This window comes from Stegodyphus dumicola, chromosome X1 (genome assembly GCF_044657685.1).
Source record: "Stegodyphus dumicola isolate Sdum_Otavi_A_Nest chromosome X1, ASM4465768v1".
NCBI classification, from domain to species: Eukaryota; Metazoa; Arthropoda; class Arachnida; order Araneae; family Eresidae; genus Stegodyphus; species Stegodyphus dumicola.
The window spans coordinates 53685019-53701567 of NC_140780.1; the positions used below are offsets into that span (position 1 = coordinate 53685019).

The 16549-nt window shown below is 35.5% G+C and overlaps 1 protein-coding gene across 1 annotated transcript; it reads right to left on the reverse strand.

The window, feature by feature from the left end:
* Positions 1-1578: 1578 nt before the first annotated feature.
* Positions 1579-16203, reverse strand: LOC118182179 (chymotrypsin inhibitor-like). The gene is made up of 2 exons (XM_035351502.2): positions 16045-16203; positions 1579-1817 (listed from the first exon to the last, which is right to left on the reverse strand). The coding sequence occupies exons 1-2, from the start codon at positions 16103-16105 to the stop codon at positions 1621-1623; spliced, it is 258 nt and encodes an 85-aa protein (XP_035207393.1). The 5' UTR covers positions 16106-16203; the 3' UTR covers positions 1579-1620.
* Between the last annotated feature and the right edge of the window lie 346 nt (positions 16204-16549).

Here is a 16549-nt window from a genome sequence, read left to right on the forward strand (position 1 = left end):
ATTGCTAATGAGAATAAATAATTCTTTTCCTGCTGAATTTTAAACACTAATTTGAGTTTATATATTATATTGCGATTTATTTATGTTTTCAAAACTATTAACTTATTCATAATTTTAAATTATGGCTTAAGTTTATTAATAACTTTCATAATACTAAATCTTATATTAATTTGTTTTTATTTTTTAGCAGAATAATGCTATTGAATCATTTTGATAATATACAAAAGGATTCAGTTATAACAACAGCTTTTGTTGAAATATATTAAACTTAACTACTGTGAGCGGTCTTAGACACCGCTGAGGATTTTCTAACTGTTGTTTCCACCTCTAAAAACGGAGAATGTCCCTGTCCTTCTTTTTATCTTCCCAAACCCGTCCCCCAAGGTCTCATATCCGGTTTCACACTTCTAGCTTTATTATGGTTTCAGTTACCACGTTTTTTACTTTTTAAGTGGTCTAGGAGACTGCTCACAGCAGATGCGTACCAGTTTTAGTGGACGATAGGCGTTATAGTATATCGGATGCTTGTTTTTCGTAAAAGTGATAAATATGGCTTCATATTTCACAAGAAACGTCCCGTATATCTCACTCAAAAATAAATTGAATGTCTTGTCAACAATATTTTTTATGTAGAATACTCTGATTCTGGAGAATTATATAGCGAAAGCAAAAGTGAATCTGAGCTTTTTGCAGATGAAAATTTTATGCTTTATTAGCTAATCCGTTTATTAAACCGCATCTGAAAGTTGGTATAACTTCAGCTTTTTTGCCAAGGGAACTGAAGGTAGCAATTAGAAGAATACTTGGAAATTCAGAGAATGGATTTATCAGATCAAGAAGGAAAATTAGAAGAAAGAAAAACATGTAATCTGTGCCTACTTTGTAAGAAGAGAAAAACAGCATACAAATGCTTGGAATGCAAGGAACCAGTGTGTCTTCAGTGCTCTCAGAAAATGTGTTTTGACTGCATATCATCTTACGATTAATCCTTGTAAACAAAGATAAACTAATATATTATTTTTAATAATTAAATTCATTGTTGTAGAATTATGGTTTCATTGACAGTAATGCTTAAGAAAAGTCACATATTTTCATGCATGTTTAATAAAATATTTTGTTCTTTAAAAAGCTTTGTTCCATAAAGCCAAGAAAATAGTCATTTTTATATGAATTTAACTGAGTAAAATTAAAAGATTTATGTTTAAAATATATTGATTTAAATGAATTAGTATTACATAAATATGCATAAGGTATCTATAACATTCCTTAAAAAGGCATAAAAGTATGTCTTTTTAAGCGTTTCTTTAAAGCGGTCTGTGAGACCGCTCACAGTAATTATGCCGAGAAATTTGTCACAGCAGTTAAAGGTTAAATAGGCTTTTGATTTTGATAATATGTGAAGACATAGAAGCGTTCATAATAATTAAAAATGTATTCTATGCGCTCTGATTATTTATACACATTCTACATGCTCTCTTATATATGTTGTAAATTTGTGTATATACAGTGAAATGAGTTTGCATTAATAAGTTATTGCGCAAGATCATTAAATCCTTAATGTAGAAAGCATACGAAACATTTGTCTTAAAAGCTTACATATTTATTTTTTGCCTTCGAAATTCAACAATCTTCAGGTTTTACACAGTACTGGTCAGACTCTCGTCTAACGGTTCCGTTTGGACAGAAGCACCCTCTGACGCATTGCATAGTGCAAGGACGGACTTCGTTGTAGTTACTGCAAGTATCAGGACAGGCTGATCCACAGCTCTTGAATACTTCGCCTCTCTCGGGATAACAAATGCCTATATCTTCTCTTGCTAAAAATAAGAATGAGAATTATAATTATAGAAATACATATTACACTAACAAAAAAGTTTCAAATACTCTTTTTTTCCTAAAGTACATTAAAGCTTAAGCTCTTTGGTTCGAAATTTCCAACGCTTTTCTGTTTAGAACATTTTATGTAAGCAAGATGCTAAATATAATTACACTGATATGACTATAATGATTAACAGTACTTCTTGATATGAATTTTAACCCAAGTATCTGGCTGTTTCTCCCTTTTGTTTACCTTCGCATGTTATGTTCATTATATTTATAAACAACAGTTTTAACTTATATTACAAGTTTCCAAGACTCAGATGTTTTGCCCGTGAGATAAAATTGAGATTTATTTAATAAGAAACAAGTTCGGATGAGATCAAGGTTACTTCTCGCTCTAAAGATTTATTCTGTGGAAACATACTCATGTTTCTAATAGAGGGTGTTTCATAGATCATGGGACAAACTTGGAGGGGTGGTGGAGCGTACTAAAACATGCATTTTTTTATAGGAATGTAGTCTCTAAAGTGACGGGTTAAGGCAGGAACGCAAAAAAACGACTCGAGAGGGAAATGTGTTTATGTACAAAATCAACGCAAAGTGCTTCTTTGCAGCAATACAGTATTCACAACAAATGTTCAAAAAAGGGAACACTAACAGTAATAGGAACTACAGCTGTGATTAGTTGGCAATGCAGCGGTAGAGGGCGGTAGTGAGCCGCACAAACCACGATCCGATATATCAGAGGATCATTCGCAACTCTGATGTCGAGCGTGATGAGTGAGCTTACGCACAGGGAAAAAGCTGACGTGCATCTCATGTATGATGTTGCTAATGGGAACGGCAGAGCAGTGCTACGGTTGTACCAGGAACGGTTTCCGAACAGGCGTATGCCAAAGCACACAATGTTCGAGAGGTTGCATCGGTCTCTGTGTGAAAACGAATCATTTGAAGCCATCTCTGACACTAGGAGTGGAAGGAGTGCACGACAACCTCACATTGAAGAATCCATCTTGAACATTGCGCATGAATCACCTCAGACAAGTACAAGAGCTATTACACGTCATCTGCAGCTGAGTCATTCCACCGTTTGGAGAGTATTGCATGAAAATGGTTTGCCCCCATAGCATTTGCAGAGAGTCCAAGCCTTGCAAGAAACAGATTACCCTCTTTGAGTTCATTTCTGTCATTTCCTTGCAGCAGTTTGCGGCGCAGACGAATTTCCCATCGGATGTGCTATTCACGGACGAGGCAACTTTCTCACAGGTCGACATCTTCAATAGCCACAACATGCACGTGTGGGCAACTCATAATCTACACGTCACACGTCCACATGCATTCCAAACCCGCTTCTCCGTGAATGTGTGGGCGGGTATTGTTAACGACTACCTCATAGGCCCATACCTCTTACCTGCACGTACAAATGACTTATGTTATCATTTTTTCTGCAAGAGGTGCTACCGGAATTGCTGCAGGATGTTCCGACTGTCGTTCGTGATCGCATGTGGTTCCAGCATGATGGTGCACCAGCCCATAACCACGTGCGGGTCCACAATTACTTGAATGGGACATTTCCGGCCGATGGATTGGCCGTAGTGGACCCGTTCGATGGGCACCCTGTTCGCTAGATTTATCCAGCTTGGATTTTTTTCATGGGACCATCTGAAGAGCATCATTTATGAGACTCCCGTTGACTTACTGGACGACCTCGTTGCACGACTATCCATTGTGGCTGCAAGCGTGCGCGAAATGCCTGTCGTTTTACAAAATATTCGTCAATCCCTTCTGCGACGTTACCAAGCATGTATTGCTGCTGGTGGTCGCAATTTTGAACACTTATTGTGAATACTGTATTACTACAAAGAAGCACTTTGCGTTGATTTTGTACATAAACACATTTTCTTCTCGTGTCGGTTTTCCCCCCGTTCCTGCCTTAACCCGTCACTTTAGACCCTACATTCCTATAAAAAAATGCATATTTTAGTATGCTCCACCACCTCTCCAAGTTTGTCCCATGATCTATGAAACACCCTGTATGTGAATTTACGCTTAAGTGCAGATTTGTAATGCATCTTCGTATATACTTTACTTCGTAACCCGAGTGAGGTTTACAATAATTTAAGTTTGTTAGTTTATACTTTTGTGTTTCTTAAAATGTTTATCTTGACTATCTAACTTCCTTAAAATAGTTAAATAACTGAAGTTAAGTTCAATAGTATTAGTTCCGGGCATAATGTTTCCTTACTTTACAATATTATTTAAGAAGCTTTCCATTTCATGCATATATTTTTATATTTTTTCAAAGCGTAGCCTGAATAAAACCATTTCCCCTTACAAAAGAACATCTCTTCTGTTCAATAGTCAAGCAAACAACTGAAAAATATCGATAAACTGAGCAAGTAATGAGCACATTTTTTTAATATTTTGTTCGTATGGTAAAGAAGTATTGTTTACAACGTTGTAAAGCCTTAATTCTTTCATTTGAATATCACCTAGAGAATATCTTATTTGAATATCACCTAGAAAATATCTTATTTGAATATCACCTATGAAATATCTTATTTTAATATCACCTATAAAAGTGATTGTTCCCCTAATATACAATTTCAATAAAGAAATTTAACTAACTCAAAATATAATATTACTAGCATGTAAATTTCTAGCAGATCCCTCTCTAGCATGTAGGAAACGTTTACCAGTGAACAACAGCATAGAAATATTGCTAGCACGAATTTACTTTATTAATGTCTTAATTAGTAAGCATTAGAAGGAAAATATAAACATAGTTACTCATATCCATTTCAATACCTAATATTATTTTATAATAAAACGTAATATTATTTCATAATATTAGGTTTTCTAACATTTTTGTAATATTTTCATAGTATGATATATTTTCCAATGCATTTCATCTTGCTTCCTAACTATTTTATCTAAGATGTTCCGTTCATAGAACATCGTCACTTTGTTAATACACTGGTCAACAAAGTTAGTGGAACACTATTATTAAACGATTTTATCCAAAGCATTCGAGTAAAATATTATTTAACTGTTATAAGATTCTCTCGAGTAATTAAAAGAGAGCTTATAAAAAGGAGTTTGAAATGCAAATTAGTAGCAAAGACGCCAATACTGATTTCGATGAGAAAATCGTAAAACATAATTGGTTCTTTCAGAGCTGAACGTTACACGGCTTTTCACTGGAGAAGCAATTTTTTTATGTCTGTCTCGTGTTAGCATGAAGATTCAACACGAGTTCCTATAAACTAGGACAGCTATGGGCTAGTTGTAACAAGGATAAATTAACGCACATTATTATTAACACATTAGCATTATTGTAACACGCCCATTACACACTTATTTTTTTTTTTTAATGTTTCATCAGAATTTTTACTGGACATGATTTTTACGACTATTACGCAAGCACAATCAGTGCCCCAATGAAAGAGTAGTGAGGGTTTGCAAGGAAGTGCTCTGTCTTAAGTAGTTAATGGAAAATTAATATATTTCCTAAATTTTGATTTAAATTAAGCTAATTTATCTTTTTTAAAGTTATTTTAGCTATTAATTTTTTCTATGTGAAAAATTTTAAAATCCTGCTGTATTTTTTTACTAATTGCAATATTTTTTATAAATGAACAAAAGTCTCCAAAACCATACGACGGGGCAAGTTGTAACATGTTACAGCTTTCCCCGAGATTTTAATTCATGTAGTTAGGCTTTCTTCTTTAAATGTTAATATGCAAATACTCTTTCCTATTTAGTTTTCTTTCTCAAAATATAAACATTGAGATTCTACACTCAGAAATTAAATATCTCCTTAGGGATTCACCTCGGAAACAATGTAACAGCAGCCCACGCAAAAGGAAATCTGCCGTCCTGACACAGCCGGGCCACACGTTAAATGCGTGAGAGGAGACAATTTAGCATTTATTTCTGTTAATTGAAATTCTTATGAAGACTGAATTTTATGTTGATTTATATGGTATTTCTCCCACTTCCCTAGCGTACCTTCGTGGTGTAACGGTAGCACGCTAAGCTGGTATTCCAGAGGTACGTGGTTCGATTCCTGGCGAAGGTGGTTGCATATTCTTTCATCTTTTCTGCTTCCAATTAACCTAATGACTCTACAGATTGCTTAAATAATGTTATCTTTGTTTCACTATAAACTGCTTGATATCATTCAGTGACCCCATATCAAGTACTAATAAACACCAAATATTTTTTTTAAATACTGTTTTTTTTTTTTTTTTTTTTTTTTTTTTTTTTTTTTTTTTTTTTTGGTGTGTGTGTGTGTGTGTGTGTGACTACGTTTTGTCAGTTCTGTTACTATTTGTCCCAAGATCATCACAAATTTTAACAAACGAATAGTTTTTGCAAAATACTTTTTGTGCTAAAATCAACAATATTACCGAAAGTATGTTTTGTGAGTATGATGAAGGGATAGTTATGCTATAAAAAACAGCAGTTATAATCCAGGAATCGTAAATACACCTAAAAATATAAAACTTTTCCAAAAGCACAGTGATTCTCAAACTGTTTTGTTCCTTCACCATTGAGAGAAGATCACTTCCCCCTCTTTCCCAAACTCGGAATCTAGACATACACTTATTTAGATTAGTATAGACAATATTGATATATACCAAAACTTGGAATAAAAGTAATTGTTTATAATCTAAGACTAAATAATTAACAGGTACGTAAAAGGCTGAACACAGTTCCCCTTCTGAAGCTATGAAACCATCCTGGTTGAGAAGCTCTGAACTGCCCTCTAGCTCTCTACATGACGAACCATAAAAGACTGGAAATTGATCGAAGCTTAATGGATCGTTACGTCCGCCATTGGATGCAAAAACAACGGCAACTAGCAGATCAGCTATACAAATAATTCGCAAAAGCAGCCTTCCTTGTGGACAGTATTAATCCAGGAATCGTAAAAATATAGGAATCCCCTTTTAAAGGACGACTGGGGTTTGAGGGGACCCCAAACGCCAAATCCTGGTGGTGGAGATATAGTATGCACATAAACTTGTTTTTGTTTTGTATGTGTATGTCAGTTTGTGTGCGTCTGAATGGCCTATCAACACCGTAATAGTCGAAGACGCTAGGTTGAAGAATACTGTGATTGAAGTGGAACGTGTCGTTAGACCTAGCTGGTTTCGTGGCATTTTCTATGATTGGTATAGTAAGCCTGTAAAGACATTAGGTTTTTTTTTTTTAAGCAGGAAGATGAAAAATGAGCAATGCCCTCTCCGGGACTCTTGAATACGCGTCGAGGGTGCTGCCTACTACACCACGAAGGCATGCTAAGAAGGCGGACGAAATACCTTATATACTCCCCCTTTTAAAGGACGACTGGGGTTTTAGGAGACCCAATCGCCAAATCCTGGTGGTGGAGAATCATCATTCACCATCTCTTAGTTCGGGCGCCACTATAGAGACATTGGGATTTGTTTGGAAGCAGCTGATTTTAAAAATGAGTAATGCCCTCTCCGGGACTCGAACCACGGACCTCTCGAATACTCGTCGAGCGCGCTGACCACTATACCACGAAGACACGCTAAGAAGGTGGGAGAAATACCTTAAAACTCAATTACTCCCGCTGTTTAGTTTTTAGTTGGATGTTTCTAATGGTGATGTTCGCTAATAAAGGGCGCCTGGGAAATGCATGTTTATCTGGATTTCTGCTGCCGGTGAGGACATAGCCGAGGACTATTTGTTCTCAAGCCCGGCGCTTTACCGATCATTCTACAACAGCTGTCAATGAAGCGAGGAATTAAATGGCCGGGTCTTTCGTAGGCGGCGCTTGCAGTGCCTTCGCTTATGAGTCCAGATTCAGCTTAGAGCTAGATACCTGCTACTTCTAGGAACGTACCACCCAATACATTGAAACGCATGTCAAAGACTGTAGCGTTTAGCTGGAGGAGAGTGCTTATTTGGGCAAAGATAAGCTTGGGTTGGCATATTGACCGAAACTTTATATATATAGCGGCCGAGCGGTAAAGACGCTGAACACTGGTAGTTCGGTCTGAGGTTCGAATCACGCGAACGGGCTGGCTGCATGGGCGTTTTCGTGGTTTTCCCCATGTGTAACGTGTATACGAGCCAGTTTTCCTTAGAAAGTATTCCACGAAGACATCCCTCCCCTTAGGCAGGTAGCCCTCGTGTGCTTTGCCATAATTGAATAATCCAATCCAATCCGAAACTTTCTTCAGAATCGATTATTCCTGATTATTCAGAGGTACAGAAAGGAAATACTTATACCTTTGGTTAGTGATTTATATTGCTGCCATGTCATTCAGAATTTTTGAATAAGAATGCTCAACATCATCTAGCATTCCTTGTAAACCAGATGTTTGAATGCGAAACAATGCACAGCGTGGTGTAAAAGACATGCTTTTGAATTTGAAGCTGATAAAAAATTTCGGGGAACATTCAATATTTTTATATGCATATATGAACAATTTTCTTTACAGACTACATCGTCGCATGTTAAGCATCTATGCTCTAAAAGACGCTAAATACTAAACAAACAACAGATAATTATCGTGAATATAAACTTGGTAACTACATTCAACTATAATAGCGATATCTAGTTGAATGATTTCAGTTTAGGCCTGCATCAACTATACCCGTTACTGGTATGCCTGAAACCAAATGGGTAATAATGCACATTAATTTTTCTCACTTTCTCTTTCTATACCATAGGTATATTACCTTTCATTCTAATTAGAACCAAACAAATGAATTCTAATCAGACCAGCGTTTCCTTAAATATTAATCTACATTTTTATTTCTTAAAATGTTAGGGGATCTTATTTTAGAATAAATGTGATGAATATTTATATATATGTAAACAAGGACTTCAGAATAAAATCGTTAAATGCCAGAAGTATGCTGTGTAAATACCTCCGACCAAAGATAAGCAAAAAGTATCCTCTGAACATACAAAGGGAAAAACTTTAAAATTTCGAGTCATATAAGATCAGTAACTAGAGGATGTAGGGACCTGCTGTTATCACTGAATACCTTTGACAAATTCCAACCTCTCTTAAACATCCAGATCATCTTTTCACGAATCTCGACAGCGTGTTAAGGAGGTTGTTCAACGTGTCATCAACATTCCATGAATCTTAAAACATGTCCGCCAGTCTCACCGATGTCTCTTATTGCTTGTGGCTTACGTTTCGAGCACTTTTTATAACATTCACATATATAAATAACCTTTACAACTTATCTTTAGAACCTAATAAATAAATTCGTTAAAATTTCTCCAGGAGTCTTGTGTATTTATTTATTTTTACTATTTATATTCTTAAATTCTTTTTACGCTCTACTAATAGTTTTATATGTTGAACCTGATATTGGTAGTGTTTTCACGGTTGATAGTGTAATTAAATTAATCCAAACTGGTAGTATGGCTACTTAACTAATCAACCACGCTACCAATACTGATTTAGGAACTTTGTATGTCGTCTTTTAATAACTAAAACATGGAATCCTGCTGACGGATATCTGCTGCTTCATTCCTTTGCTGAGCTTTATCTCATGGCTCTGCCTCACGGGGTAAGCAGCTAGCCTTTCGCATCAACTTCTCAGCGATTTTCAATGTGTTTTAACTCGTAATCTAGGAATTTCCTGTTTGAATGTTCATACATTCCTTTCAGTATTTGCTTAGCTTTGACCGTAGAATACACTGCCACCGTTTAGCGACTTTTATTCTAGGACGCTTCATATATATACATTTATAAACTTCTCTATATATGCACATATGCAGTCGATTCCGGTTAATCGGACCACATCGGGAAGCGATCGTTTCGGTCCTAATAACCGGCTGGTCCGATTACACGAACATGTCCTATGTTGTAAGACGGAACGTGCTATATGTATCAAACAGTAAATGTACATGTAAATCACGTATTAAAATGTAATTATGAACTTTATGGTGCAGTACACACGTATGGCGAACATGCATGTACAAACAAGAAATACAGTCGAACTTTTTCTGATTGAAAAAATTAATTTAGAAACAAATTCTAAGAAACAATCTCCACGATACTCAATATGCGAAGCACAATAAAAACAATTTCTTACCAAGTTACAGTCAACATTTGAAGTACTTATCCAATGTGATCTGAGGCGTTCCCTTGACGGATTGCACTTTAACGAAACCGCTACAAACATCTAACGCAGCAATGGGACTGCCTTTATTTTCCTCCTGCATGAAATACCGACGCAAAGTTTCAGTGCATTTCCTCGTACCCTGTGTTGTCACTTGCACCAACTTACCACGCGCACAGTTCATGGACTAAAGTGGTCTGGAGAAACCTTGGTGTTTCGGGTTGAGGTCAAGAGGGAGATAAAAATGCTCGCCATTCAGAGCTTTGGCACTAAAATCATCCCAAAAAGGTGATGAAATGATAGCTTTCTTGTGTAAACTTTAATCATGATTGACAGGCAGGAATTTCTTTCAGGTGGAACCGGACACTCTATTGTTCATTTCCACGAAACTCGGAGGCGCAGGTCAAAGAAAGGTCAAAGAAAATGGTGCGCGTGTTCACCTCGCACCAGTTTTGCTTTTATCATGCACTTCAAGGAATTCCTGACCTTCGATAAAGCATTTTCCTGGGAAGCAGCAACCACAGATCCTCCTATATGTCAGACCACCTGTACATCCGCTGTACGCGGCCGACTTGTGGCTTCTGTTTCTTATTCGCTCTCACGTTTTTTGGTCCCATTAAACGGAATTTTGGTCCAAATAAGCGAATAATATTAGGCTTATGTACGTAGGATTTGTTTCGGTTCTTTAGGATTTGGTCCGAAAAAGCGGCTGGTCCGATTATCTGGTGGTTCAATTAACCGGATTCGACTGTAATTTTTTTAGCTTGTCTATAAACATTTCAGTGTGTGGCTTTTTAACAGCTTGTTTAAAATTAGTATGAATTTTCATTGAAGATAAAATTATCTACTTTACCAGATAAACTTGTTTTTCTCTGAGATGTGACCTAGTAAGAAATTTTCTTCTTCCTTATTGCGTGACTTCGTGGTAAATTGGAAGCACATATCCGGCTAGCAGTCCGGACACCTGGAGTTCGAATCTTCTTGGAGAAGGACGCGAAGTTTCAGTACATTGCTTTTTCCACTTTTCCTGCTCTAGAATAAACCTATCATCTCGACTTAATAAATGTATTTCATATGAAGCATTTACCTTCTACTTTTTGGGTACTCGATAAAGTCACTTGCTCTTTATGAAATAATGTTATCAAATGAAAGAACTTTATCCACTAGCTTAATTACTCAGAGAAATTAAAGCTATTTGGTGTTTACTAAACTGTAAGCGAAGAAAATAGTAGTTGGAATGCTTCTTTATTTTCCTTTACTAAAGTATTACTTATGGAGTTCAACATTCATTTTTTAAATGTTAAAAATTCTTAAATTTAAAATCCTCTTACCAAAAATTAGCATGTAGCATTTAACCTACATTCTTATTAAGCTATATTTAGCATATATGTGTTAACTATATATATGTACTTGCACACCACATTTTTAAACAAGCAACCAAACATTCGTAACTAAGCGCTTCAACGTTAGGTCTGAGTATTAATGGCAGAGTGGATAAGCCTGATGAGCGCTACTTCTGTTCCTGGTAAAGCAACTTACTGCACACGTGCTTCGCGGTTTTTTGTATGTATAACGTAAATAAGAGCTACTTTGTCCTTATACGACATACACGAAGGCTATATCTCTAGTTAGGTAAATATCTCGAGTACCACGAAGGCTATATCTTCAGTTAGGTATCTGCAGTTAGGGAGATATCTCGGTTTTCCTTATATAATAGCTTCAGCGTTGGCTTTATAGAAATGAAAGAAGCTAAAACTTGAAGTACTTGAAAGCAATTAACCGGAAAAAATTACAGATCAAGATTACAATTTATGATAAATTGGTGCATAAAAATATTTGGATTGATAATAATGGGTTTCTAATTTGCATCTTTCAACAATGCTTAAAAGAGTTTTCTTAAAAGCAATGTCTAACACTACATCACATATTTTAAAAGCATCCTTTCATACTAGTTTAATTTTATTATAAAAATTTTATTTTAACGTTTAAACATTTTAAACTTAGAAAATTCTAAATAAGTGTACTTAAAGTTATAAAAAAGATACGACAAAGCATATTTCGAATCATCTTTGCCAATTAATTGATTTTACAATTCAGTCATTAAGAAACATACAATATAATACAGCAAATTGTACAGTTTTTCTCGTGCATTATGCGCACAAAACTCACTTTCTCTTCAGACGTTTTTGTCGATGAAAGCATCCACTTCTTTATGCAAATAAACCGCCATATGTTTTCCCATAATTGACCAACCAAATACAGAAAAATACTATTAGTATTCACAAAACCTTGACATCTTTATTTATATGAACAAAAGGACTGCATACTATGAAATAAGAGTATCATGTTTTCATACAGAGGTATTTATAAACGTGCAACAGTACAAAATGATAACGAAAAATTTACTTATATAATTGTCTCGCCTTTTTTTTTTCCGGTTACTGTAAACAATGGTCAACACTTCCCGGTTCACATAAATTCTGATTTTTCTCTCTTAAACTCGTAGAGTCATTAGAATTTTTTTTTTTTTTTTTTGGAAGCCGGAGAGTTGAAAAATTAGCAACCGCCTTCGCCGTGAATCGAACCACGGACCTCTGGAATACCGACACAGCGTGCAGAACCACTACACCACGAAGGCACGCTAGGAAAGCGGGAGAAATACCTTATAAACTAATACAGTGCAGTGTTTTACCGATGTATAATAAATAACTGTTTGAAGTCAACTGTGGATATTCACAATCCTTTACAAGCTTATATTCCATTTTAAAAGACAGATGTTAAGAAAATCGAAATTGACTTTTTTTATGTGGAATATTTTAAATAAGAACTTAGTCATCTCTCTGGACTATGAGATAGTACCATCATAATCTTACTTAGCTTTGAAGGTTTGGAAAATTTATATTAATCTATAAACAAGCTTATAAATCTCGAGAAGGTGAAATTCAGATTTGAATGTCATATATCAAAACACTCACGAAAAACTAAACGTGTTACGGAAGGGACACATTTATTTATTATGGGTAATTACGTTATTTTATGGGGCCATATTTATTTAACTCGAAAGTGACATACATTATTCTTCATGACTTGAAGAATAGCATAATTTTTCATAGTTTTTGCTTTTTTCTAGCCTTAACTCAGAAAATATTTAGGAAATATGTAAGCATTTGTCATATGAAATTACATCTGGAGAATTATTTTTCCTGCCTATGAATTCGTAATATTTTTAAGTTTACAAAAACAGAAGGTACAATAAATCAATACTTAAGGACATCTTTAGTTAAGTTTTGGTGCTTTCAAGAGCCCTTTGCCTTGTATCACCTTGTAGGTTCATTAGGTTAATTGGAAGCAGGAGATGAGAAAAATGAGCAACGCTTTCGCCGGGAATCGAACCATGGACCTCTAAAATATGCGCCCAATGTGCAAACTACTACACCACGAAGGCGGGAGAAATACCTTATATACACCCTCTTTTAAAGGGCGATTGGAGTTTTTAGGGGACCCAATCGCCAAATCCTGGGTGTGGAGAATCATCATGCACATCCAGGATTAATTACGGCACGCTTAGAAGGCGGAAGAAATACCTTATAACCTTAGAAACAATTTTGCCATTTTTGGTGCTTGGTCGGATGACATTCGTGGTGCAGATATATGTCATCTGCCCATCAGGGTTCAATTTCCGCAGAGGCAGATGGAACACGTGTTCAGTACCTGTACTTTCAATGAGGCCTCCAAATCCTCTAATGGACCGTTCCCACTGGGGTTTATCTGAGCTAACGGAGTCAGTTCCCTGTGTCGACTAGCTCCGCTATGCCTGCAGTTCAGATTTTTCAACTTGCTGCCCTATGGAAAAAAAAACTGGTTTTGAAGATGGGTCGGCTACGTCAGTTGTCTCCGTTAGCTCAGATAAACCCCAGTGGGAACGGCCCTTTACAGTATTTAAAGTATATAAAATGTTATGCTTTTTCCCCTTCTTCTTCCGTTCATTTATTCATAGTCCAGTGTTTTATTTATGCTTTAAAAATCAGACAATACGTCTTGGACAATGTGCTCTCGTTTTCTAATCATATCTTTTGACAAATTCTCATTTCAAAATGTAGCTAATTTATGTAATAAGTTACAATAGTTGTATGCAAGACAATATAAAGGGTGTGTCAAAAGATATCCGATTTAAAGTCATAACTCTGTGGTCTCAAATTGACTTAAAATTAATACTCAGTCTAAACATTATAATACACAATTTATCTTAATTTAATTTGTCTTCATCTTATTCTCTTTGAATGAAAAATGTTGAATTATAAGTTCATTTTACCAAATACTTTATAAAATATGTACTTTATATGAAATATGATTAGCATCAGTGAAATGATTTTTTTCAAAAATATGTGTTACGTAATAGGACTGTGCATAATTTCTTTATTTGAATACAATTTTAGAACCCTGTCATAAACATGCATGCTTAAAGTATCGTAAAATATTCAATGTAAATTAAAAACCATGAATTGAATAAAATACTGCTCGTCAGTTTCTTCTGTGCACATGAGCTGAGTCATTGTAAGTATGCAAAAATGACAATTTTCATATTTATGAAAAAACTATCTTTAAGTGAGAATAAACAAGTGTCCCGAACGATGAAATTACGGTAAGACTACTACTTCGATTCGTTTTTCATTTTCAACGAAAGAGCTGTTTATGTAGATTTTGTGTTTTTTCCGATGGGTGACGTATCTTTCTTCTTAAGAAAGCCCTCGTATGCTTTACCCTATCCAAATAACCAAACCTAAAAACATTTAAGTGGTAAGGGATATTGTTTTTCAACATCGAAAACAAAGTAAATTAAGCAACTAATGATGTAGCGCGATAAATAAAAACACAATTATCATTTAAAGATTTTTTATACGCTTATAATGACAGATGCACTCTCAGTTACTTAAATAAGCGTACAATTTTATAGAGTCCTTAATTATGGCAAAGAATACAAGGATATATGTATATACCTAGGACGAGAGATTCTTTTGTGCAGGATTTCTTAACGGAAACTGGCCTAAGTTCCCATTGTAGAGACATTAGGATTCTTTGGAAGCAGACAAGATGAAAAATTAGCAATCGCCTTGGCCGGTAATCGAACCACGGACCTCTGGAATACCGGCCCAGCGTGCAGAACCACTACACCCCGAAGGCACGCTAGGAAAAAGGGAGAAATAACTTATATACTCCCCTTTTTAAAGGGCGACTCGGGTTTTTAGGGGACCCAATCGCCAAATCCTGAGTGTGGAGAATCCTCATCCAAGACCCTTTTAGTTTGGGTGCCACTGTAGAGACATTATGTATTTTTTGGAAGCAGGAAAGATGAAAAATTAGCAACCGCCTACGCCGGGAATCGAACCACGGACCTCTGGAATACCGGCCCAGCGTACAGAACCACTACACCACGAAGGCACGCTAGGAAAGAGGGAGAAATACCTTATAACATTACACATAGGAAAACCACTAGTCTTGAAAGCACGAATCGTGCCTAAATCCCTCGGCCACTAGTGAGGTAGATATTCTCTGGAAAGATACCGTATTTATATTTCACACTGCATTTAAAAATGATTATCAGTAATTCTTTTGGCAAAATTACCTCTTAAAGCAAAGATAATTAGTTTTTTGATTTACTGGTTTAAAACTTAGTTACTGGTTTTGATTACTGATTTAAAAGTAAGAAGCTTAAGTAATGCTGTTTTCAAAAACTGATGAACATAAAGTGCGTGAGATAAAATTTCAATAACAAAATTAAAACCAAATTCCAAATTCATGCTATGCGGAATATTTGACATACATATAAAATAATTTCAAATATTTTGCATTCATAAATTGAATAATCACATTTTTATGACACAAAGCAAATGAAGAAAGCTGGTCAATATTTCCAGGATACTAGTATTATTATCTGTAAATTCAGTCACAAATACGCTAGCAATAAATATATTACTAGAATTTTACGTTTCGTATTGCACATTGACCGACTGTAGCTAAAATTACTTTTTATTCAATCATAAACATTTACCAAAGGACATACATGAGTAAACAACTGAAAAATGAAAACGAGAAAGTACTTACGCCGACCATAACATACGGCCACCAATACAGCAACAATCAAAACTGAGGCAAATGCTTTCATTTTCTCCTGACGAGTCCGTCTGCTTTAACTATGAAAGCCTTCAGAAAAACCCTCGATATTTATATGCAGCAGGAAATTCTTTGATCGTGATATCCTGGTGATGTGGGAATTTCCACGTGTTGCGTCTGTTTTATCTCAAGCATCAACTTGAAATGTTAATCGGTAGTTTCAGAAACGGAACACATTTTCGGCAGACGCCATTTTTTCCACCTGTAATTTTTACCACTGATAGCGAGTTTTTCTCTATAGGATTCACATAGTTTAATAAATGTCTGCTTTCGTATTGCATTGGATTAATTTGCAATGGTTAATACGACTATTTTCATATTTGCGTTGGGTTAATAAAACAATAAGTAATTAAAAGACTGTTTCCATATTTGCATTTGCAAACTGCTTTTTTGTCTTTCGTAAGTAAATCTCATGTAGAAAATTATTTCGTTATTA